Genomic DNA, 25,300 nt, shown 5'->3' on the forward strand with positions numbered 1-25,300 from the left:
AAAAGACGGGGAGATCAATAATTTGGTTTAGGTTTACTTGAGAGGAAACTTTAGGCAAAAAGGATGGATTAGTACGGAGGGATACCCTATCTTTGTGAAACACTAAGTAAGGAGGACGACTGCACAGAGCATGGAGTTCAGATACCCTTCTCGCTGAAGTTATAGCTACCAGAAAAAGTGTCTTCCAAGAAAGCAACTTCAGAGAACATGAAGCCGCCGGTTCGAAGGGGGTAAGGATTAAGGATGCCAGAACCAAGTTCAAATCCCACTGAGGCGGGGGATCTTTGATTGGAGGCTTGAGAAGAAATACGCCCCTTAAAAAGGCTTTACAGAGTTTGTGAGCCATGATGCTAGACTCCGAGACACCAACATGAAAATTAGATATGGCAGCCAATTGAACTCTAATGGTAGATGCAGATGATCATAAATGAAAGAGTTCTGCTAGAAAGTCTAGAATAGACTGGATAGGTGCAGTAAAGGGATCTATGTTTTTTGATGTTGCCCAAAAAGAGAAGCGTTTCCATTTGCTACTATAAATCTTCCGGGTAGAAGATTTATGAGAGGCTATTAAGATATCTCGGACCGAGCGAGATATTGAGGGAAGCCTGGCTAAGGTTGGAATCGGAGAAACCACGCTGTGAGGTTTAGAGAAAGCAGAGATTGGTGCAGCTGACCCAATTGGTGGGTTATCAGATCTGGATCCAGATGCCAAGGCTGCTCCAAAAGGTAACGATGAAGAAACGGAAACCATATCTGTCGAGGCCAGTAAGGGGCAATGAGGATCATTGTCACTCTCAAGGCGATGGCTTTCTGAATTAGTTGAGATATCAGTGGAAAGGGAGGAAAGGCATATAGAAGTCCCCGGGGCCAATCGTGGACTAGAGCGTCTCTGGTGGGATGGCCTGGTAACGGGAAGAGAGTGAAGAAGTCGTGACACTTGCTGTTTTGGGGAGTAGCAAAAAGATCGCAGCAAGGCTGGCCCCATCTTAGAAATACTTTTTCTAGAACTGATTTCTTTAGAGACCACTCGTGGGGCATGAGAATTGCCCTGCTCAATTTGTCTGCAATAACGTTGGATTTCCCGGGAATGTGCGTCGCTAACGCTGAGAAGAGATCGCCCATTGCCAAAGTCTGAGTGCCTCTCGACATAAAGGGTATGATCTGGTTCCGCCTTGTTTGTTGATGTACCACACTACGGACATGTTGTCCGTTTGAATTGCAATAGTCCCACTGGGAAGAGAGTCGTGAAGGGCTTGCAACGCTAAAAGCACTGCTCTCATCTCTAAGACGTTTATGTGCAAGTGGCACTCGAAAGGTTGCCACGTGCCTTGGACTGTCCTGCCCTGATAATGCCCCCCCACCCGATCAGGGAGGCGTCTGTTGTCAACGTGGCGACTTGGGGGGGGGGGGGGTGAAGGGTCTTCCTCGGAGAAGTTGAGGTGATGTGATCCACCAAGACAGTTGATTCTTGCATGATTGAGTTATCAATATGGTATGGGACATCGGGAGCTGTTGAAAGGACCATTGAGTAAACAGCATCCATTGGAGGATCCTCATGTGAAAGCGAGCTAAGGGGAGAAGGGGAATAGCTGCTGCCATGAGTCCTAACACCTTCAAAACTAGTCTGGCTTTGACTTTGTTGTATTGTAAGAGAAGGGAAACTTGTTTTCGAATGTCTGACACACTCTGTTCTGTGAGTCTGGCTGAAAGATTGAGTGTGTCTAAGGTGGTGCCTATAAAAGTAATAGATTGACAAGGCGACAAGGCAGATTTTTCGAAATTTATCGAAATGCCTAGAGCTTGGCAAGATTGGATGGTGAAGTCCCTGGATAGAAGAAGCTGATGTCTGGTGGTGGCGGTAAGGAGCCAGTCGTCTAAATATGGAAACACCTGAAATCCTTGACGTCTCAAGTGAGCCGCGACCACTGCCATTCATTTGGTAAACACACAGGGGGCTGTAGTGAGACCAAAGGGCATGGCCCTGAACTGGTAGTGACTGGCTCCCAGCCTGAAGCGGAGATATCTCCTGGAGTATCTGTTCATCTTGATGTGGTAGTACGCGTCCTGAAGATCTATCGAGCGCATCCAATTGTCCTGACCCAAGAAGGGTAGAATGGACTGTAGCGTGACCATCCGGAATTTTGTTTTCCTGACATACCTGTTTAAGTAGCTGAGATCCAGTATGGGTCTCCAGTCCCCTGTTTTTTTTGGTACTAAAAAGAATTTGGAGTAGATTCCGGATCCTTGCTGGTCTGCTGGGACTGATTGGATAGCTCTTTTTGATAGCAGCTTTGAAATTTCTAATGCTGCTTGTTCCCTTAGATCGGGTGGAACGTCTGGAAGGGATCTTTTGGGTTGGGATGGGATGTGAATAAAGGGAATTTTGTAACCCTCGGATATGATCGACTGTACCCATTTGTCTTGAGTAAGGGAAAGCCAGGCGTTTGGGTACAGGGATAACCTTCCCCCGACTGCCTCCGAAGGTGGACAGCCGGGCAGCCCCTCAGGGATGCTGAAAGGGTTTATCAGAGAACATTTCTCTGCTACTCTGGTTTTGCGGACCTCCTCTGCCTCTAGGGCGGCGTCTATTATTATTCCCCTCTGCCTCTAGAGGGGAATCGACCTTGTGCGTCAGATGAGACTCCCTGGGATTGTTTACGGAACCACATCTTTCCTCCCCTCTGACCTTTGGGTATAGGGTCTAGAAGGGGTAGAAAAACGGACTCCTACGGCAGAGAGAGTCTTACCTTCTACCTCACACCTGGTCAATGTATCCTTCACCTGCGGACCAAACAAGGATGATCCATCAAAGGGAGAATTGGTGAAGGACGCCTTGAAAGGGTCCGCAAAGTTGCACAGCCGCATCCAGGCGTGACGTCGTAAGGCAACACCTGTGCCTGCGGCTCTACTTGCTCCATCCGCAGCATATGAGACCAGCCGCATGGAGGAGTTAACGATGGAATTCAGGGTTGCCAACTGGGAGTTCATTCCGTCTTGGAACCCCTCAGCTGTAGGATCCTTTATCACTTCACCCATATCCTTGAGTAAATCTCTCTGGAGACGAGTGAAGTGGCATAAGTAGTTCAGCGACCGCATTGAAAAGGTCGCTGATGAGAACATCCGCTTGCCGTAAGTGTCCATGGTCCTAGATTCCTTATTAGGATGGACAGGAACCGAATGATCGGCTAACTTCTCCTTAGTGGCCGCAGCCACCACCATGGCATCAACAGGGACACCTTTGGATAAAAAATCTTTATCTCTAGGGGCAGTAATAAATTTAGATGGTCTCCTCGGGGTGGGTTCCACTGAATCAGGAGCCGTCCAAGCCTTCCTTGCCACCACTTCCATAAGGGGGTCAAAGGGAGGGGACACCCAGGAGGTAGAAGGGCGAGAGCCAAACGCCTCAAGATACACTGACTCATCCTCCGAAGGGTTAAGGGCTGGCCAGTTCCCCTTATGTTTCAGGATCTCAAGGATGTCAGCAAAGGAGACATCCTCAGAGGGGGATCGAGGGGAACCTTCAGATTCCTCTAAGTTAGTGTCAGAGGTGATAGACTCGGGAGTCAATGTGCTTCCTCTTGCACTGCCTCTTCCTAGGGGGATCTCCTACCGGGTCAGGAGAGGCCTCCGAAGAGGAGGAAATTCCCAATGGGGAAACTTGAGGAGTTGGCTCTCTGCGGTCTAAGGCAAGGGGGTGGGTAGAAATCACCGCAGGCACTGTAGATGGAGGGGCTGAAGGAGCCGACTGTGGGGCAGACCCTGGTTCTAACACGCTCCGCATGACCTCAAAGGCACCCCCGTCAGGCAAGGCCAGAGGTCCCCGCTCCGAAGAGACAAGGACCTCCCTCGGCACCGACAGGGACGGCTCCGAAGCCGATGTCGGAGCCGAACTCACCAGCGCCGAAGCCCTGAGAGGGAGAGCGGGGTCGGACAAGGGTCCGATGCCACTCGCTCCCTCGGAGCCGACGAGGGAAGCTCGGCGCCGAGATCCCTCCAAGGAGGAGATCGGAGCAGATGACTGAGCCGAAAGGGAAGGTATCTGATCAGACGCACCGACAGTCATGGCTCCGACAAGCCCTAACTCAAAGGAGTCGGAGGAGGAATATATTGGGGAACGGAACTAGCCACTGACTGCTGAGTCGGGCTATGCAGCATTTGGGCCAGTGCCTCGGACTTGAGAAGTCTACTCACTACCCTTTGCAAATCGTAGTCAGATAGCCTGGAAGACCGTGAGGAATGAGTTTTATGGCTCCGTTCAGAAAGAAGAGGGGATCCTGGCGCCAAGTGCACGGAGCCGATAGAGGGGGATCTAGATCTCTTCCTAGAATGTGGCTCCGATAAGAGTATCGGAGCCAACGGAGTTTTATCAGCCTCGGCTCCAGCAGGAGCCGAGGTAACAGTATGAGGCTTGGAAACATGGGCTCCGGCCGGAGCCGATGTCGAAGCAGACTTTACCTTTGCAGAAGTCGACTCAGAAACTGGAGCTGACCGTTAGTTTTAGAAGGCTTCCCCGACACAGACTGAGTCGGGGGGGCCTTCAGGCTTTAATAAGCCCCGCAAGATTAATTTATTCTTGCGTTCCTACAGGACTCTAGGGCTAAAACCATGACAAACAGTACAAGAGTCCTGCAGGTGCAAAGGTCCCAGGCAATACACACAATACGTGTGACAGTCTGTCAGACATTTTATGACAGCACGAGTCACACTTCTTGAAGCCTGAGACCTTAGATTCCTTGGACATAATAAAGGGTCCAAGAAACACACACACACACACACACACACACACACACACACACACACACACACACACACACACACACAGGCCTTAATTAAAATAAAATACCAGTTACACAAGGTGACTAGAAGGGGCCTAAGGCCTAAAACTAAAGTGGTAAATAAAAGAAGGAATTAAGGGCAACAAAGTTGTCGAACCAGGTAAAGGGGTATTTAAAACTAAAGGTTTTAGTGAAAAAAGAGTACTAGGGGTCTAAGATAGAAGATTTTAGAATTAAATCTTTGACTAACCTGCCTGAGCCGGTAGAAAAGCACCTCGTCAGCTATAGCGGCAAACGAGATCAGAGTAGTTACTGCCTAGCATTGTGGGATATAGGGGAATTAGCTCTCGAGCTTTAGTATTGGCAGAGTCAGAGCCGAGGATCGGCTCCGAACCCATCCAGCAAGAATGAAGGCGAGACAGACAACTTAACATTGGTCTTTTCCAGGTTTTTTGTTTAATTAGGTATTTTTGCTTACATCTTCGAATTGGTGGATGAAGCAACTCATTCACAGCCCCCATAGTTTTGCCCTCATCTTACAGCTTTTTGAAGATCTCCAGAAGAAAAGCATATTTTCCAGAGAAACTTACAGCAGCAGACCCTCTGCATTCCTGTGGTATAGGATGTAACCTTAACCAAGAGTATCTTATTCACCCGGCTCCTACTTTCTAGCTACAAGAATGCACTGAAATATAATGGCATGGTAACCCACTATAAAGGCAGCTTGAGGAAATCTGGGGACACTATTTCAAACTCTCATCTGTAATTTTTGAAGTCATGTCCTTAATATGCTTGAGGATCTCACCACCAATACTTACGTGCATCTGGCAATTAATAAACTCTACATGCCGCAGAGGAAGAGGTGTAAAGGTCTTCCCAAAATGCCCCAAGCCTCTGCTCTTGCTGTTGTCCTTAGGAAATATTTAGAGTTTTTGCTCCATCTGAGACCACCCTCCACAGTTTCTTAAACAATGACTGCCAAATCTACAACTGGTTCTTACAGTCATCTGCAAGTAACCTGACACATTCACACCAATTGATTATTTTTTTTGCAGCCAATTTATTATTTTTTTTGCAAGTGAATAAAAGTTGCGGCTGATATATGTTTACTTTAACAGTCTAGGGACCATCAGGGGTGTTGGATTCTTGATCACCGTTAAGAGCTCAGCAATGCTTCTAAGATACAAACACCTCCTTAGAGTCTCATTGGAAATGCTCCCTCATGAGGTTCAAAAGTCTTCCTGACAAACATCCTCCAGAAGGAAGACTAAAGAAATTCTCTTCTAGGTGATGAAATCTGGAAACAGTAGGATGAGTCACTCTCCCATACTAACTCCAGGTCTGAGGAATTCTGGGGTGGAGCTGGCCTTCTTTCTGGAAGCAAGAGGGATCCCTGACACTGTTGCAATGCCAGTGGGTTTATTCCTTACCAGGATGCCCCTTGCCCCTCTCCCAATGAACTTCTTATAATCAAAGACCAACGGGCCTATGTAGACATGGATAAGAGCTCCAAGCTGTCCAAGCCTACTTCTCTGGTGAAAGTAACCTCCTCCCATATGCAGAGCTGCTTCCCAGAAAAGTCTAAAAAAGTTGTTCAACTCTTCAAGCAGGCATGTCTAAAATTTCACACAAGTTTGGGGGAGGGGGCACAGACTTTCAAGGGATGGATGCAGACCCAGATAACTTAGGCACCTCCTCAAATGCTTGCATATCAGTAAGTGACAACTCCATTAACTACCTCTGGAGAGAATAAGAGTAGGAGGGGAACCAGCAGAAAAATGTTGCCAGTGCAGGCCTGACAGGGTCAATAAGGCCTCATTCCCTGCCAACAGTATCCTTCACATTCAGCTTTTTCATTCACTCTGTATTTGTGTTTCTTGTCTTCACCCTATTAGTGGTGGGCTCTTGCCAATTACTGCTCTACACCTGCAGCTTTTCTGTGAACTAAGTAGGCCTTCACATTTTACCTGGATAATTGTTTCCATATGGAAAGGTAGGTAATGCTTACAAGACAGTGTTTACTGCCTCTAAAATCACTGAAAATGAAAATTTATTGGGATAATTTGCCTTCTGCACACACATTAACTTAGCTTTTTAAAGGACATGTGGACCCTCAGGAGCTTTTAGACTTTCCAAATCAAAATACTGAAACTAGAGAAAACTGCTCTACATAAATTACCAAAAGTAGCACAAATGCTCCCACACTGGTTACTTTTTACTCTATGGAAGCTGCCTTGGAGGGTATGAAACAGGTGATCCCTGTTCCCATAAAAAAAAAAAAAAAAAAAATGGAGTGAGCTGATCCCTAACCACTCAGCAGACCAATACCAGAGTTGCAGAAAGAACTCAGTAGTTCATAGGCCAGCAAGCTTTCATAACTCAGACAGGAAATGCAGATGCCCATCTTCAGCTAATTCCTATCTCCGAGTATGTATACTGCACCAGCAACGATGAACATGAATGTACATAGGCTAAGAAACAACCATACTCTGATGTCATTACATGACTGATGTCTGGAGGCATTCAATGACAGACATCAGCCTGTCAAATTATAGTCCAGAGTAGAGATGGATGTACTACTTAGTAGGTGTTGTGATGACAAAGCAGCAGTAAACATCAGTGCTGCTCCTACAGCATGAGTGGGAGAAAAAAAAGCTTCTTGCCAAGGAGTAAGATGAGAGGTCGAGGTCCAATTATCATCAATCTGGTGAGCCATACAAAACAATTCTCCATAAGCTTTTTTAACTTGGTAGTTTCCTCTCTGAAAGAATTGAATGTCCTGATGACGTTTTTCCAGCTTCAATTGAAAAAGTCCGTGTCACTTAAGCAAAATGGAAATTTGAAATGCTGAAGTCTGACAGTAGACTGGCTTGTCTTGATCAACTGCCAAACTACTCACCTCATTAGTCACTCCCACCCCATCAATAATTGGGCCCGTGTTTCTCTCATGCGCTGCATCCTGCTTCAACATTTTTTTTAAATCCTGTAGCCTACAAAGTGAGTTGCCTGAGATTACAGGAGCTTACCTGAACATCATTTCCCCAGAGTGCTTTGCCTTCTAGGAGAGAATCCAGAATTGGTCTCATTGTCTTTTCTTTCAAAGGGTCCTCCCCACTAATAACATAACAGGATGAACGAACCAGTTTAAAAAAGTCCACATTCACAGTCTGTGCACTGTAACCATTTGGAATATAAGCCATTTCTAGGTACACTGGAGATCCAGATGGAGGACTGCTTCCTGCTGCCGATCTGCCAACACCTGGCCCTGAAATCAAATTAAACAATTCCAATTATACTCCTTTTACACAAGTGAAAGTATAATTTCCTGAAGGAAAAAAAATGTGAACTAATGTAAACACTAAGGCACCTCTGCCTTACAGAATCATAAGTGAGTTACAAGTCCAGTGCCTATAAAATTACCCAGCATCTTGCTTCTGCATTATCCTGTGATGTCTAACTGATCACTCCCTATTAAACATTAAGTCTATACAAATCCCCCATGCCAAAAAGAAAATCACTTACAAGCTTGTTACTTTGAAGCACTTAGAACACATTGATTTAGTTATTCCACTAGCACAAAGAATGCACTGATGGATATAACCTGGTACAGGTAAAAGAAATGCTTGTGACAATAGCAACCTGGATAACATAACAGCAATATGCAGTAACTGCTCACACTTGGTGATACTACTACTCATCAGCATGCCTCATAACAGCTTTTCACAAACATTTAAAACCTTTACAGCCTCACACAAGTGACCTTTCAATACTAATGAGGCTTAATGGTCATTTCTTCTGGTCACACAAATAGCAGCTTCCTCTTCTAGAGCTGAATTACTGCCTAATGAAGACAGTTACCATGCACACCACAATTAGTTCAAGCATCAGATGTAGACCTGTGCTGAGCCAGATACTCCCAACTTGACAGAGGAGATATTGTGGACTTGGTTCAACTTTAACACAGAGGTTTTGGACTGAGCACTCAAGTGAATACGTAATCTGCATGACAACCTCCCCAAGACAGAGAAGTGTCCATGACAAACGAGATACTTTATTTCCACCTATTTTAAGAAATCCCCTCATCAAAAAAACTAATATTTCGGATACAGATTCTGAAATAGGAAAGCATCTTGTAGTCTAGAGATGGCTAAATACACTTGTTCCCATTCAATCACGTGTACATTCTGAAAGTAACAGACCCAGGGATCCTGTTTCAACTACTTTGGTACAAAGAAATTTAAAAAAGTATACAAGAACAAAAAGTTATAGAAAATTTAAAATATAAGCTAATTTATGAGCCCTTCTACAGCTAGATACTGGGAAAACAAAACTTCCACTGAAACATCTGGATCAATAAGATTTGGCATGTTTTCAACCACTCTTCTTAAGTGTGTTCCATGTTGGCCACTTGGTGGGAGCACAAGTACATCAAACAAAGAAACTAGACATACTGTTACAAAACCAGTCAAGAAAGGAAAAAAAATACACAGGCCAAGCCTAAAATACTTTGGTTCCAAGATTTGTGGTCTGTAATATTGACAGCAATTTCTGCAAATAGGGCACTTGTCAAAAATGTGCCTTCCAAAGCTGAACAACCCCCTTAGTGTTTTGCCCCCTTTTCCTCCTAAAAAATACCAACTTCTGGTTAAGAGAGAGAAAGAGCTACTTCAAACAAGATGCCTTACTCTGTGAAATTGCTACTGATGCAGTGGACTGAAACGGAACTATACAATAAAGAAAGCACAGTTCAATACAGTGTATTAGCAACTACAGAAAAATAAATCCTGTGAATGTGTAAACAATCTGTTGCTTAAGTTTACAAAGTAAAGTAGATGTGATCTGAATTGGTAATGATATCCATAAGTTTGACAGAACACACACCAGTGAAATCTTCCAGAGCACTGTAGTAAAGTTCACATTAGAGAGTTTGCAGAAGCCAACCCTATGGCATTGTGGGGATAAACCCGGACTGTGATCCAAATCAGTGTTACAGGCAATTCAGCAAGGAGGATGAGTGAGTTACCTATGGTCAACTTGCTCATCCAGGTAGAGGGGAGCTCTGCCCCACCACTCTGATGGCACCTAAATGGAGCAGAGGCTGTTGCACCTGCAAGATATGAATTTACAGAGACACATTACCAGCAGTGCTGTCAGTACAAAGGAAGTCAAATATGTCTGCACCCATGCCTCACAATGCATGCATGAGTTTGAAGTTCAAGAGAACTTCCGTGCAGGCTCTAGCTCTACACACGGAGGGAAGTCAGCAGAATCAGGCAATGGCCTCCTCTCTACTGCCAGACTATTGCTTTTTACGTCAGCAAACAGAACAGGATTTTCAATGAAGGAGCGAATAAGCGACAGGGCTCGCAACCTGACAGGAAGTTGCCTGCTCCAACAGAGAAGCAAATAGGGTCAATAGAGTACAGGAATGGTATCTACCTGGCAAGATACTATGGTCTTATTGGACCTGGTTCTGCTGAACTATATTTGTCACAGTCAGTTCACTACATTTATACAAACATACTTAAAGGTTCTGTCAAATTTGAAGTAAAGCAAGACTGACCAGTTTTGTATTAGAGGTGCTAACAGTTTGCCGAACACTTAAACCTTAAAAAGCAGTGTAAGCAGTCACTGGAGAAGTTTCTAGCAGTGATTTCCTCTTTTTCTATGGTATCTTTATAATGATTTGGTACTGTGTACGCTTAACTGAAGAGTCTAGACTTAAAAAGATGTTACTCTGCTGAAAAATGAAATTTGGGCAAAAAGAGCATGAACACACCAGATATTTAAGTAAAGAATACCTTTTGATTACATAGCTAACCTTTTGATGGAGTTTGAGGCCTCTGCTCTGAAAGATCCTGAACTGCCTGCTGAAACTGGATGGTCTGCTGCTGTAATCTGACAATGCATAATTTTAGCGATTCACATTTTGCTTACAACTGAGCCAGTATATTGTGTAAAGTAATTGCCTTCTCTTGTGCTTTAATCTGCTGCTTAGTTTGCTTGAAATCTTCAAGTTCTGATTTTAGGGTTTCTGATACAGTATGAACTTCACTTGGCTTTTTAATATCAATTGATCAGGGCCACCATGCTGTGCCACATTAACTAAAAAACTTTATTTAAAAACAGGACTATTAAAATCAAATAAGTCTGTTAGAAAGGATTAGCTTTCAGGCTCAAATGCCCTTATTCAGATCCACCATTCTGTCGACACTGTCTGCTTCTTAAATCATAAACCAACCAATCAACTCCGCAACCTACGCCCCCCCCCCCCCTTTTCAGGACTGGTTTTAAAGGAAGCATGTCATTAAGTCCCGGAATGTGATCAGCTCGCAAATCAGCTATCCACAATAATTCAAAGAGTTCTGTTGAATTAATAAAATCACCTCCCTGTCAACTTTCTTTGCATCTGCAATACCATAAAAAAAAAAAAAAGTGTCCAGGATTATTCTTCACGTGTTGGGCAATTGGGCTATGCTTACATGAAAGTCGAACATCACTCATGTTGCAGGACGTGCTCTTTTAGCATCCTATTAATTTTCCCTACATAAAAACACGTACACAGCAAACATTGAGCTAAGTAAACATCTTTAGTACGGCAATCTGCATATAAAGCTGGTCGGTATATCTTCTTAGTTACTGGATGACAGAAAGTCTTCCGTACTGGTGTATCTGCACACTTTACTTTCACTACAGGGAAACGCACCGATCTAAAAAAAAAAAAAAAAAAAAAAGGAACCCTCTCAGCACATTTATTTTTAACACAATAACCACTTGATGTTAAAGTTATTCTTAAAACTAAATGACTGCTTCCCCAAAATTCTCCTTCAAATGTTAATCTGTTAATAGCATTTTCCAGTTTTTATTACATTACAAAACTTCTTGATATTACTATTGCAGCCTGTCCTTGTTTTCCATACCAGGGTTTACCGATGGAGTTCCTTAACTTCTCAGACTGGGTCATCATAAATTCCAACTCCAATATCTTATATCCCCGAGCTTTAAAGTGTGCATAAAGCATACTAATTTCTTCCTGGAAAACAGAATCATTAGTGCAAAATCTAGAGGTGCACAGTGGTTCTTTTACTAGAGGTGCACATTTGTCCTTTTACTATATTCAGAAAAACATGCTTGGGATGCATGCTATCCCTAGAAAGAAGACTGTTCTTCCAACACAGTTGCTTAAACACTAGTCTCAATTTCTCCATTTCATCACATGTAAATTCTAATACCCAAGAAGTCAATTACATCCTTAGACACGTGATGTAAACTTGTAGTACTCGCTTCCAAATAAAGCCTCAAGTCTTCATTGCCATCCTGTAAAATAAAAAAGTCATCCACAAATCTCTTGCAAAAGACTACATGTTCCTTCATTTTATTTTGTTGGCCAAGTATCACTTCATCCACCCAGTTTGCCAATACCAAATCTGCATAGGTATCAGCGCAGGCAATACCCATAGCTATGCCCAAAGTGTTGCCAAAAAAATCTGATCACAGAATATATCAGTTTCAATACAAGTCTTAAATGCAAATCAATCTAGCATCTGTGGAGGACCCACTCACCCATATTTCCATATAAAGCTTCTCAATGCTTCCAACCCAAGCTCATTTAGGATGACTGTAAACAAGCTATTAACATCCAATGTGACCAACAAGGGACTCCTAAGACTGTCTGCATAAATCCAGAAAGCTCAGATAAGTGTGCTGAATCCTTAAACACAGCAGGGGCCACAGACAGAACTACTCTCAAATTCTACTCTAACTATTGTGAAATATGTTCGGCAACCCAACCCCTTCCCGAAACAATCTCCCTGAAGGGAGGGGTCAACTCTATCTTTATGGATTTTAGGTAATCCTTTGACTCAGAGAGAAAATGAGTTACTGGAAGAAGAGAATTATTGGAAGATCTCAGCCACTGAAAGAATGAGGATCAGTGGTGAAGTTAGGAGGTTGGAGGATATGCTGAGCAAAGGAGATGTGCGATTTTTTCTTTGTGGAACATATGGTCATTCCAGTCAAAGGATTACCTAAAATACATAAAGATAGAGTTGACCCTCCCTTCAGGGAGATTGTTTCGGGAAGGGGCTAGGTTACAGAACATATTTCACAATGGTTAGAGAAGAATTTGAGAGCAGTTCTGTCTGTGGCCCTCAGCTGTGCTTAAGGATTCAGCAAACTTATCTGAGCTTTCTGGATTTATGCAGACAAAATCTTGAGTCCCTTGTTAGTCGCATTGGATGTTAATAGCTTGTTTACAGTCATCCCGAATGAGTTTGGGTTGGAAGCGTTGAGAAGCTTTATATGGAAATATGAGGGAGTGTGTCCTACACAGATGTTACAGATGGATTTGCTTTTAAGATATGTATTGGAAAATAGTATATTCTTATTCTGTAATCAGATTTTTGGCAACACTGGGGTGTTACTATGGGTACTGCCTGCGCCAATACCTATGCAAATTTCCTATTGGAAACTGGGAGGATGAAGTGATATTTAGCCAACAAAATCAATGGAAGGAACATCTGGCCTTTTACAAGAGATTTGTGGATGACATTTTTAATTTAAGGAACAGTAATGAAGAATTGAGGCTTTTTATATAGTACTTGGAAGGGAGTACTAACTTTCTAAAGTTTACATCACACGTGTCTAAGGATGTGATTGACCTCTTGGACATTAGAATTTACATGGGATGTAATGTAGAAATTGAGACTAGAATGTTTAAGAAACTGTGTTGGAAGAACAGTCGGCTTGCTAGGGATAGCATGCATCCCAAGCACGTTTTTATGAATATAGTAAAAGGACAAATGTTGTGCACCTCTAGGCTTTGCACTAGTGATTGTTTTCCAGGAAGAAATTAGTATGCTTTACACACATTTTAAAGCTTGGGGATACAAGATATCGGAGTTGGAATTTATGATGCCCTGCTGAGAAGTTAAGGAACTCTGTTGGTAAACAAGGACAGGTTAAGTATAATAGTAATATCAAGAAAGAATAGCTGTGTAAGAACTTTCCATAACCATACATGTTCTTCTCTTCCATGTTACAGTATTCTTCACTTTAGGGAGATGCTGCCTGCAGTACCAGACATCCGTCCAGTATGCCAAAGTCTTGAATGCAGGGGTATGTGCGACATTGCATGTCAGAGCCATAAACTGACATCAGCTATATCTGTGATGTCTGCACATACCCAAATCAGAACTGGCTGTGGCATAAAAAAAGCCCTCAGAAAAAAAGAGTAGTAAAAGGTAATAAACCCCCCTCCCAGACAAGGTCAGTAGTCAGGGGAAGGACACAGTTTACAATATGGGCAAGAGAGGGGAGTAGGTGGGTGGGACTGAATACTGCAACATGGAAGAGAAGGAAATCTATGGTTATGGTAAGTTCTTACACAACTATTCTATGTCCTTCTATTCTCATGCTGTAGTATTCTTCACTTTAGAGAGAGTACCAAAGCTCTCTACATAGTGGTGTGGGTGGCAGGTGCAGGAGCAGAGTCTAGGACATCCTGCAGAATAGACCTAGCAAATGCTGCTGTAGCCCTTAAGATGGAGTCCAATTTGTAATGCTTGGTGAAGGTATGTACAGAGGACCAAGTTGCTGCCTCCAGAAGAGATGAGTAATCAATGCCTTTGAAAGAGGATGCTGAAGAGGAAACTGCTCTGGTGGAATGGGATTTGACAGACGAGTCCAACTGTTTCCCCATCACAGCAGTAGCAAAAGGCAATAGCTTTAGAAATCCAAGAGGTTTAGACACGGCCTTTCCTAGGGCTCTGGGATGAAAGCAGACAAAAAGCTGATCAGACTGCCAGAGGGATTTGGTCTTGTCTAAGTAGAACCTCAGTTGTCTATGAACATCCAAGAAAGACAAGGTTCTTTCTGAGGAGTTCTGTGGCTATGGGTAAAACACAGACAAGTTAATGGTCTGACTTAGGGAGACCTCTAACTACTTTTGGCATGAAGGAGGGGTTAGTCCTTAGGGAAATCCTGTCTTTATGGAAGACAAGGTCGGGGAGTGAGGCCATACAGGCTTTATCTCAGACACCCTCCTGGCAGAAGTGAGAACTACTAGCAAGACTGTTTTACAAGTATAAAACTTGAGAGTGGAAGAATCGGCTACCTCAAAGGGAGCTAATGTAAGTTTTTCCAGCACAAAGTTAAGGTTCCAAGGTAGGGGAATGGGCTTATGAGGAGGCCTGATATGGAGGATCCCTTTCAGAAACCGCCTGACATCTAGCCTGGAAGCCAGGGGAATAGTCAGGGGAAGGCAAGAAGAGATGGCAGAAAGATGTACTTTTATTGAAGAATAAGTCAACCCTGAATGCTCTGTTCTTATCCTGCACCCCAAGAAAACAAGATATTGTGATGTGGTCATTTGGGACTTTACATGATTGACAGTGAAACCTAGATTTTGTAGAATCTAACCCAGCTCAGATGTTGAGACAGGGTGAGAGGATCCTGGTGAAGGTTCAATAGATCATATAAGAGTATATTTGCATGTCCTGTAGTCTGGAATTGGTCTTACATAATAACTTTTTGTTTTTTGAAGAACGTTATTTCAAACAAAATACAGGTGTTGCTATGGGGGCCGCTTGTGCCCCCACTTATGCCAATTACGTAATAGCCTTTTGGGAGAACAATTATGTTTTCAACAGTGAATATCGTCCATTTATTAAATTTTACACGGTTTTTGGACGATATTTTTATAATTTGGCAAGGTCAAAGGTTAGCATTAGAGGCCTTTATGGATTATATTAATCAAACTGCTTGGTTTTTAAAATTTACTTATAATATACAAAAAGACAAAGTAACATATTTGGATGTGAGTTTAGCATTTGTTCAAGAAAAGGGATGCCTGGTTTCAAACATATATAGAAAATCCACATTTTCCAATTCATATCTTCATTATGATAGTTGGCACCCCAAACACCAAAAAAGAGCTATTGTCAAGGGACAAATGGTGAGAGCGGCCCGCATGGTGAGCGAAATGTCTGATTTTGTAAATGAATTGGAATTTATAGCACAATTATTTTTTAATAGGGGTTACCCCAGAATTTTATGTGATGAAATCATGAATGAAATACTCTTTAAAAGAGATAAGGGCATTATTCTACCGATTCTTAAAAATAATGTGGAACTTTTTAGTGGCACAATGGAACAAAACAGTGATGATTTTATATCAAAAGGGAATTTTTTGTTTGTTTTGACCTACAATGCAGACGCCGAATTTGTTAGAAGTATTATAGAAAAGAATTGGGAATCCTTTTGTAGGTTAAAGGAGTTTCAGGAATTTGCTGCTCGTCAAATTAAATTCATTTTTCGTAGAGATATAACATTTAAAAAGATGTTATAAACATGTACATTAAACAATGGTTCCAACAATAATAAGACTAAAGGAAATTTTAAATGTGGAAGATGCTTGACGTGTAGGCATATTATGACGACTGGCAAGAGATTGGTTATTAACAACATACCTATTAACATTATGGGACACTTTGATTGTTATTCTGTCAATGTGGTATATATTGCCGTATGTCAGTCATGCACTGCCTTTTATGTTGGAAAGACATGTAGGGCTTTTAGAGAAAGAATAAAGGAACACATATTGGATATCCAACATAAAAAACCTTCAAATGCCTTGGCAAGGCATATTATAACGCATAATGATCATCATTTTAAGTTTTGTATTATACAACAACTAGAAAAAGATCCACAAGGTAGAGTCACTGAATTTCATTTAGATGTTTGTGAAATTAAATGGCAATTTAAACTAAATGCACACTCACATCCAGGGTTAAATGAGTTTGTGTCAATCAAGCCATTCTTGAGATTAAGGCATATTTTGGGATACACACCCCTATAAGGATAATACAAATAAAATCAATCAATATACTATATGGTATATTATTAAATTAAACATTTAATATTTGTACATTATCAGTACCATAACTACAATACAAATACATTTTAATTTTAACAAATATATTTTATTTAAGTATTTAATGTATTTGATATGTCATGTATATACATAGTTAATTATAATAAGTTATTTGATTATACACAACACCAGTTAGTTACTATTTTATGTGGGGTAGTTTTTTGTGATACTTATGTGTTTTTAATAAAGTATTTTTTAACTATGAATATTTTTAACAATACATTAATTGTCAATTTATTTGAAGTGATAATTGTTGTAATTAGTGAGTCATTATTGATTGTGGTTATATACTGGTTCAACACACTCTGAAGAAGTCATTTGACGAAACCTAGGTCAGTTGTGGAGAACCAGTTCTCATTTTTGTCTTTCCAGTTGGTGAAGCTTGTGCAATAAAGTACTGTGGTGGTTGAGCTCCAGACTCCGTGGATTTTCTTATTGGTCGTACCATAGGGGTTATTGTCAGAAGTATAAATGGCAAACTTCAGCTAAAACTATTTTTATCGTGGTAGTATTCTTTAGATTCTAGGTCTTGAACCAAATTTTATAAGTCACAGTAAACATAGTAACTATTACATTTATAATTCAGGTAAATAACTTACAATATCTCAGCAACCACTCAAGTTACGCACATACTGTCAAGCAGCATTTTATTCATCTAGCTGAGAGCTTTCATATGAGGCTAAGGAGTTCTGTCTATATTTCTTGGTTGTTGAGATAGTTAGAAAAATGTGAAAATTACACCTATATAAATGAATATCCTAAAACAGTTAATATCTATTTACCTGCACTAGACAGAGGTCAAATATTAATGCAGTTGAGTTTGCCATCGTGTAAGCTGCAAGATGAAATCTTTTAAAACCTTGTACATAGCATGGTTTTGGAATTATTGATGCAAATATGAAAAAATATTTGGCGCTTAGAGGCATCAGTGGGAGTTAACTGCAGATGCACCTGAAGGAGCCACTCGGATGTAATGAGTTAAATACCGTACTTATTTGTCCAGTGATGTACAGGGCTTAGCACTTTAAGCCTGGCAGGGAGTTCTGTGGATCTTGTAAATTACCAACAGTTGTAGATACAACTTTACTGCTAGTTCACAAACTGCCATGGTTAAGACAGTAAGGAGGATAGTGGTAAGAGCCCTCGTCTGTCACATCACCACAGTGTAGCCAATCACTTTCTGCAGCACTCCGAACTGTAATTCTGAGTGAAATGTTAAAGCATACTTTATGGCAATAATATTTCAAGTTAACGTGCTAAAATGCTGTGGTCTAAGCTGACTTGGTCTTCAACACAGATCTTGACAGCTGGATCCCCAAACAAAGCTTGATACATTCAAGTCACTCATTTCCCTGGGCTGGCCAGTATTTTTTTTTTTTTTTTGGTGGGGGGGGGGGGGGGGGCTTAGTAGTATGCAATGGAAATGAAGCTCCCTGATGACTGGCATATATTAAGTACAGGAATTCTGCATGGATTCAGTGCTCTAGCTGCAAAAGCTCTTCAGGTACCACTCTTTCTTTTGTGCACCCTAGCATTTGTAATCATGATACAGGGATGACACATAGCCTATGGATTTCAGGAATACTCTTGCCTTGAGACAAAGACCTTTGTGAGCTTATCGTGGGGAAAGCACAGTTGTGTAAAATCTTACCGTAACAGTAGATGTTGTCCTCTTCACTACTGCAGTAGTCTTTACAAAAGGGATTCCCTGCCAAGGGTAGTCTAACATCCGGCCAGTATACCAAAGCCTTAGAATTTTTATAGACATTGGACATCCCCATGTATGCTCTCCGCTCAAGGCGTAGGGCTTAAATGTGACATATGGGCAAACATACCTCAGAAAGTACAGTTGTGTACTTGGCATAAATGTAGATTTTAGAGTGTATTCACTATTGCAGTCATTACAATTGGGTTATCCTGCTGGCAGGCTACCCGCAGTCGGCCTGAATTCCAAAGTCTAGGTCCGGCGTCAGTTGCTGTCGCCTCCTCCCGGACGTCAGTGCGCCAGGGGTATAAAAGATGCAGTCAACGCAATTTTCTTCAGTTTTTCTTGCCCCAGATGTCAGGTGTCCCCAAAAGGGTATGCTAAAAATATGTCAATAAAGCATGCATGCACCAAGGTAAATTTTTCCTTCATCTACAAGCAAATACACCACATAGGTTGTATAGAATAGAGAAGTACAGATAAGTTCCAGCAAAGATAAGGGGGATGGTGGGAGGGTAACCTGCACTGCAACAGTGAATACACTAACATCTACATTTATGGTAAGTACACAACTATACTATGTTCATTGTGTTTCACTGTTGCAGTCATTACAATTGGGTTGAATCCCAAAGCTAAGGTTGGGAGGCTGGAGCTAAATAATTAGGAGCGGCTATGAGGCCCTACAGAACTGCAGTGGCAAAGCCTGCCCTGGATTTAGAGTAGAGTGGTAAGTGACCGTGCTTTGTAAAAGTGTAAACTGAACTCCAGGTTGCAGCCTCTAAAATGTCTTTGGTTGGTACTCCTCTGAGGAAGGCTGTTGAAGTGGCTGCTGCTCTGGTTGAATGTGGCCTAATGCCCTTAGGCACTGATTTGCCATGCTGTGAATAGCAGAAACGAATGCAGTGGCCTATCCACTTTGAAATAGTCTGCTTTGAGATAGCCTTTCCTTGTGATCCTGCAGCATATGCCACTAGTAATTGCTCAGTCTTTCTGAAAGCTTTAGTTCTGTCCAAGTAGAAGGGCAGCTGTCTGTGTATGTCCAAAGAATGCAGAAGTTTCTCCCCCTTATTCTGTGGGTTTGGGTAATAGGTAGGCAAAAGAATAGTTTGGTTAAGGGCCACACTGGACACTACCTTAAGTCATAAATGTTGGGTTTGTCCTCAGAGAAACCCTATCCGGATGGAAAATGATTAAAGGTTCCACAGCCATGAGTGCCTGTAGCTCTGAGACTCGTCTTGCAGAGGTTATTGCTAGGAGCAGAGCTGTTTTCCATGATAAAAATTTTATATCAGCTGTAGCGGCTGGCTCAGAAGGAGGCAAGGTGAGCTTTTCCAAGACATAATTGAGGTCCCATGCAGGTACTGGAGATCTCCTTGGAGGTCTTAAGTTTTTGGCTCCTCTGAGGTACTGCCTTAATAAAGGATGAGAAAAATACGTGGCTCTGTATTGTAATGAGATGAAATGGCAGAGGCATGAATCTTAATTGATGAAAAAGATAGGCCTTTGTCCAGCATCTCAGTTAAATATTGCAAAATCTGAGGAATATTTGGTACAGTCGTGTCAATCCCTTGTGCCTGGTTCCAAGCACAGAATCTCTTCCATTTTTCTGCACAAGATTTTCTGGTACTAGGCCTCCTGGCCTACAAAATAACATCATCACCGATTTTAGAGAGAGGTGTATTTTGAAGGACTACATTATCCGCCATGCTGCCAGATTTAAGGTCTTGAGTTGGCTGTGCGGGATCTGATTATTGTGTTAGGACAGTACGTGAGGAATTTGAGGTAAAGTCCAGGCTGGGTATTGAGACAAGTTCCTTAGGATTGGGTAACAGTGCTGACGGGGCCAGTCTGGGGCAATCGGTATCATTTTTGGCTTCTCGTCTGACTTTTAGGAGTACCTTGGGGAGAAGAGGCAGTGGAGGAAAGACATGTACTGTTAAGTTTTCCCATCTGAAAGATAGAGCATCCACTTTCCATGCTTGCTTGTGATAAGTCCTTGAGCAGAATTTCTGTAGTAGGCAGTTGTGAGGGGAGGCAAATAGATCTATGTCCGGGCATCCCCAATTCCTTATGCTGAAGACTTGCGGATCCAATTTCCACTCGTGGGGATCCATGAGATTTCTGATTAGTTCGTCTGCCAGAGTATTTATCTTTCCTGGCAGGAATTGTGCCTGCAGATGTACTTGGTAAGTCAATACTGTGTCCCACAAAGTCATGGCTAGTCTGCATAGGGGGTAGGAATGAGTGCCTCTCTGCTTGTTTATGTACCACATGACTGTAGTATTGTCCGTCTTTATCAGTAGTTGTCCCGGACGAAGTAGATCCTTGAAGGCTGTCAGGGCATTCTGAACAGCTAGCATCTCTTTTTGATCGATATGTAGATGCATTTCGCTTGCGGACCATGTGCCCTGAATACATCTTCCTGCCATGTGGCCCCCCCAGGCATAATCTGATGCATCTGTTAATATCTGCCTGGCAGTGGATAAAGCGAATGGCTGTCCCTTGTTGTGGTGACAGGCCTTTGCCCACCACCAAAAATCCTGTTGCAGGCAGGGAATGAGGGTAATTATTGTTAATTATTATTTCCAGGCTGTGGCAATGTTGAGTCCAAACACTTTTTAGATACCACTGAAGTTTCCTCATATGCAGTCTTGCATATGGAATTAGCAGAATGCAGGATGCCATGAAGCACAAAGCCTGCAGAATTTTTCTTGCAGATAACTGGGTCTTTGTTGCCAACATTTTGAAATAAGTAGTCAGTTGCCTTTGTTTGTCTGGCGTGAGATAAGCCATCTGGGCAGTTATATTTAAGTTTGCACCCAGGAATATTATCTCTTGAGAGGGTACTAGTTTTGATTTCTTTTCGTCTACTGTGTACCCTAGGCATGTTAGTAATCTTTTTACAAATGCCAGATGCTGTAGTAGAATGTCCTTGTTCTCTGCTTGAATAAGGTAGTCGTCCAAGTAAGGATATATTTGTATTCCTCTTTGCCTGCAAAATGCAATTACTGGTGCCGGGCATTTTATGAAGACCCTGGGCGCAGTAGATAAGCCAAAGGACAGTGCAGAGAATTGGTAGTGCACTGAGCCAGCTATGAATCTGAGGTATCTTCTGCATGATTGTCGGACTGGAACATGCAGGTATGCCTTTTTTAGGTCTAAAGTCACCAGCCAAGCCGTCTTGCCCAGCATGGGCAGAAGCTGCAGCAAAGAACATTTTGAATCTTGGAATATCCAGATATGTGTTTAGAATAGATAGGTCCTGTATTGGTCTCCAGGCTTTGTCCTTTCTGGGCACCAAGAACAGTAGAGTAAAATCCTTGTCCCTGCTCTTGCTGTGGTACTTGCTGAATGGCCCTCAAGTCCATGAGGGATGACACTTGTTTTTGTGCCTCTGCCCATTGATTTTTTGGCTGGTCTGGCAAACCATTTGCCCTTGGCAGGGTGTGAAAGTGAAATCTGTAGCCTTGTGACACTATATCCAAGTCCCATTTGTCCTGGGTTATTATGTGCTAATTTTGAGAAAAAAGTGCTTGTTTTCCCCCCAAAGGTGCTATCAGAAGATAAGTGCTTGGCACAGGCAGGGGGGAGTCATTGGGACTGTTTCCTGTATGGCTGTGATTTGTCTACTCAGCTTTTGGAGGTAGAAGCACCCCATTGTTTAGACCTGTATGAGCCTTGGGGCTGGGATCTGCCTCTAGGGTGTCTGTATCTGCCTCTTTGTTGCCTGACACTGGAAAGGACCAATTCTTTGTAGGCCAGTGCCTGCTAAATCTTGGAGGCTGTACCTGTAAGAAATCCTTGACTGTTTGCATAGATTTAGCTTTGTCCATTTTCTTCAACACCTCTTCTGCTTTAACACCAAAGTATCATGCTGTAATGGAGCATCTAATAATTTTGCTTTAACATGATTAGGCAGATTCTGTTCCTTTAACCAAGCATGCCTCCTAATGATAGAACCCGTAACTGCGGCCCTGCAGGAGGCCTCCAGAGAATCAAAACCACATTGCAAAGTATGCTTTCCTCACTTGTTCAGCTGCATGCAATAAATCCTGCATTTCTTTGTTTTCTGCACTTTCAGAATTTATCACCATTTTCTGTTTAAGCAGTGACACAATACACTGTTGATATTTGAGCATATGAAACTGACAATTTAAAGCCCTTATAGACAAGGTAGCAGAAGTTCATAGGTTCATAGGTTCATACTAGGCTATCTGCCCGAGGGCATTTACAAGCCTAGCCCATAGTTTTGTGGCTTACGCCACCCCTTTAGTATGGGGAACTATACCCATTATTTTGCTGTGCCTCTGTTGAGCAGTGACACTGAGGTAATCCCTGGGGTATATCTGCGATCTCCCATCCATTGGTCAAGATTTCTCTTGAACAAGGCCAGCGAGATGCTCTGCCTCACATATACCGGGATTTTATTCCACAGCATAGGGAGTCTTTGGGTGATGAATCTATCCCTCCAGCACGCCCTATTAATAGCCGTGTCGAGGTTTAAGTCTCCCGCCTTGTGGCTCTGACTGATCTAGATTTTTGAGGTGAAGCATATTCATCAAATCTGGGTTTGACATGGCCTTGTATGTTAGGCAAAGGTCACCTCTGAGCAAGTGGCGACTGAATAGAGCTGGAGTTCTTTCAGTCGGGCAGCATAGGACAGATGTTTGAGACCCTTTATACTTTTGGTGAGGAACTTTTGTGGCCTCTCCAGCTGCTGCAAGTGTCGGGTCAGATACATTCCGAATGGGGCATTGTACTCAATCATTGGTCTGATGAGTGATGAGTATAGGGAGACTATGACCTCCCTTGATCTAGATGAGAATCCCTTCATGATAAGGTGGGCAATGTAGAAGGTCTTCCTAACTACTTTAGCTACATGGGTGTCGAATGACAGACTACTATCAACCTGGGTCCCCAGGTCCCTGATAACTTCTTCTGTACTCAGTGGATTGCCACCTATTTGGTAGCTAGGGGTAACCTTGTTTTTCCCGAAGGGTATGACTATGCATTTTTTGGCATTTAACTTTAGGCCATGGCTCTGGCACCAGTTATCCGCTTCTGTGAGACCCTTCTGAAGGATATCTGTGTCAGATGTGTTTTCTACTATGGTGCCCAGTTTGCAGTCATCTGCAAACTTTGTCAGCCATAACCCTCCTGTGTTTGCTTGTACTTCTGAAAAGTAGATGCCAAACAAGAGTGGGCCCAGGACTGAGCCCTGTGGTACACCACTTGTGACAGGCTTTGAGTCTGACATGGCGCCAGCAACTCTGACCCTGTGGGTTCTGTCACTCAGCCAGTTTGCAACCCATCTTGTGATGTATGGGTTAACATTTAAGCTGATGAGTTTTTCAATGATACCCGAGTGGGGTATTGTATCAAAGGCCTTCGCCAGATCGAGGTAGGCTGTATGGACTGCCTTTCCTCGTCAATGGCTTTGGTGACTGTTTCAAAAAGTCAACCAAGTTTAGAAGGCATGATCTGCCTTTGACAAAGCCAAACTGGGATGGATCCAAAGTCTGCAAATTCCTATGTCTTTATTTATGAGGTCCATTATGATCCTCTCCATGGCTTTGCAGATAAGGCTTGTCAAGCTAATGGGCCGGTAATTTCCAGGGTCGGTGGAGGCACCGCCTTTGTGAAGTGGGACCACAGTTGCAGTGCGCCACTCCTGGGTGCGTATCCAGAGGTAAGACTATGATTAAACAGCTGTCCTAGCTGTGGGTTTAATTCCTCGTTGAGTTCGTGGAGCACACAGCCAGGGACACCATCAGGTCCCATGGATGCTGTGTTTTGCTTTGGAGAGAGCAGTTCTCACTTGGGTGTTGGAGATGTTTGGGGGCTGCAATCGCTTGGTATAGATATCTCTCCTTTGGGGGAGGGGAGAAGTTTGCACTGAACCTGTCAGCCAGTATGTTGGCAATGTCTGTAGGATCAGTAATCTTCACATCATTTTGAACTAGTTCTGAGCATATCTGGGAGTTTCCTCCCAGGTTTCTAACATAGCTAAAGAAGGCCTTATGATTGTCTTTTGAGTCTTTAGCTATTTTTCTCTCAAAATTTGCTTTGGATGATTTTATGAGAGCTCTTAGTTTTTACTTATAGTGATCAAGGGTGTCTTACCTTTTAAGGATTTTGCTCTATCTTGTAGTAGCTTCCTCCTTTTGTTGTAGAGTTTGTTTATGGCTGGGGTCCACCAGAGTGGACGCTTGCCTTTGGTACAAAGAGTCTTTGTTTTGCTTGGGATTGCCTTATCCATGCAGTCCTGCAGGTGCTGGTAGAAGGCATTTGTAAGTGATTCAGCGGCTTGAGTACTGTTTTCCGGCTCGGGGCCTTAAAGGAGACCACACTAGTCTTTAGAAGTGTGAAGTCGGCTTTCAGAAGTTCTTTACTGTGGTCTTTTTATTTCAGGTGGGGTGGGATGAGGACCTCCAGCGAGATTAGTTTGTGATCTGATCTCACCAGTGAGGGGTATACTTCCGGTGTTGAACATTGTGCTCCCATGTTCGTGATGATGAGATCAAGTATGTTTTCTCCTCTTGTGGGGATGGTGACTAGTTGTTCCATGGCATTTGAGTTTATGAATTCCAGGAACTTTTGGGCTAGGGTGTTTGGGCTTGAGTAGCGTTCCCAGTCTATATTAGGGTAATTGAAGTCACCTAGTATGATGGTGTTTGGTGATACATTTATCCCCTCTAGTGTTTTCAGGAAGGCCATGTGAGGTTCCTGAGTTTGTGAAAATCTTTTTTCCCCATCTGTCCAGTACCCTAGAATCCCTGTCAGAGGGAGTAGGATTTTTTGCAGTGGAAGCCTTGACCCCTTTTGGGACCCTGAGAGATAGTTTCTGGGTCAGCAGCAGGGTTTTTGAAAAGAAATTTATGAGAGTCA

The 25,300-nt window shown here is 42.7% G+C and overlaps 1 protein-coding gene across 1 annotated transcript in view; it reads right to left on the bottom strand.

Annotated features, from left to right (window-relative positions):
• The window catches only part of MAP1S (microtubule associated protein 1S), a 703,322-nt gene that overhangs the window by 176,662 nt on the left and 501,360 nt on the right, over nt 1-25,300 (bottom strand). Inside the window, exon 6 of the mRNA XM_044080661.1 lies at nt 7,802-8,040. Within this exon, the coding sequence (XP_043936596.1) occupies nt 7,802-8,040 (239 nt within the window). The remainder of the gene's footprint in view (nt 1-7,801; nt 8,041-25,300) is intronic.

Source organism: Protopterus annectens, chromosome 8.part0 (genome assembly GCF_019279795.1).
Source record: "Protopterus annectens isolate FY-2018-M chromosome 8.part0, PAN1.0, whole genome shotgun sequence".
Taxonomy (NCBI): Eukaryota; Metazoa; Chordata; order Ceratodontiformes; family Protopteridae; genus Protopterus; species Protopterus annectens.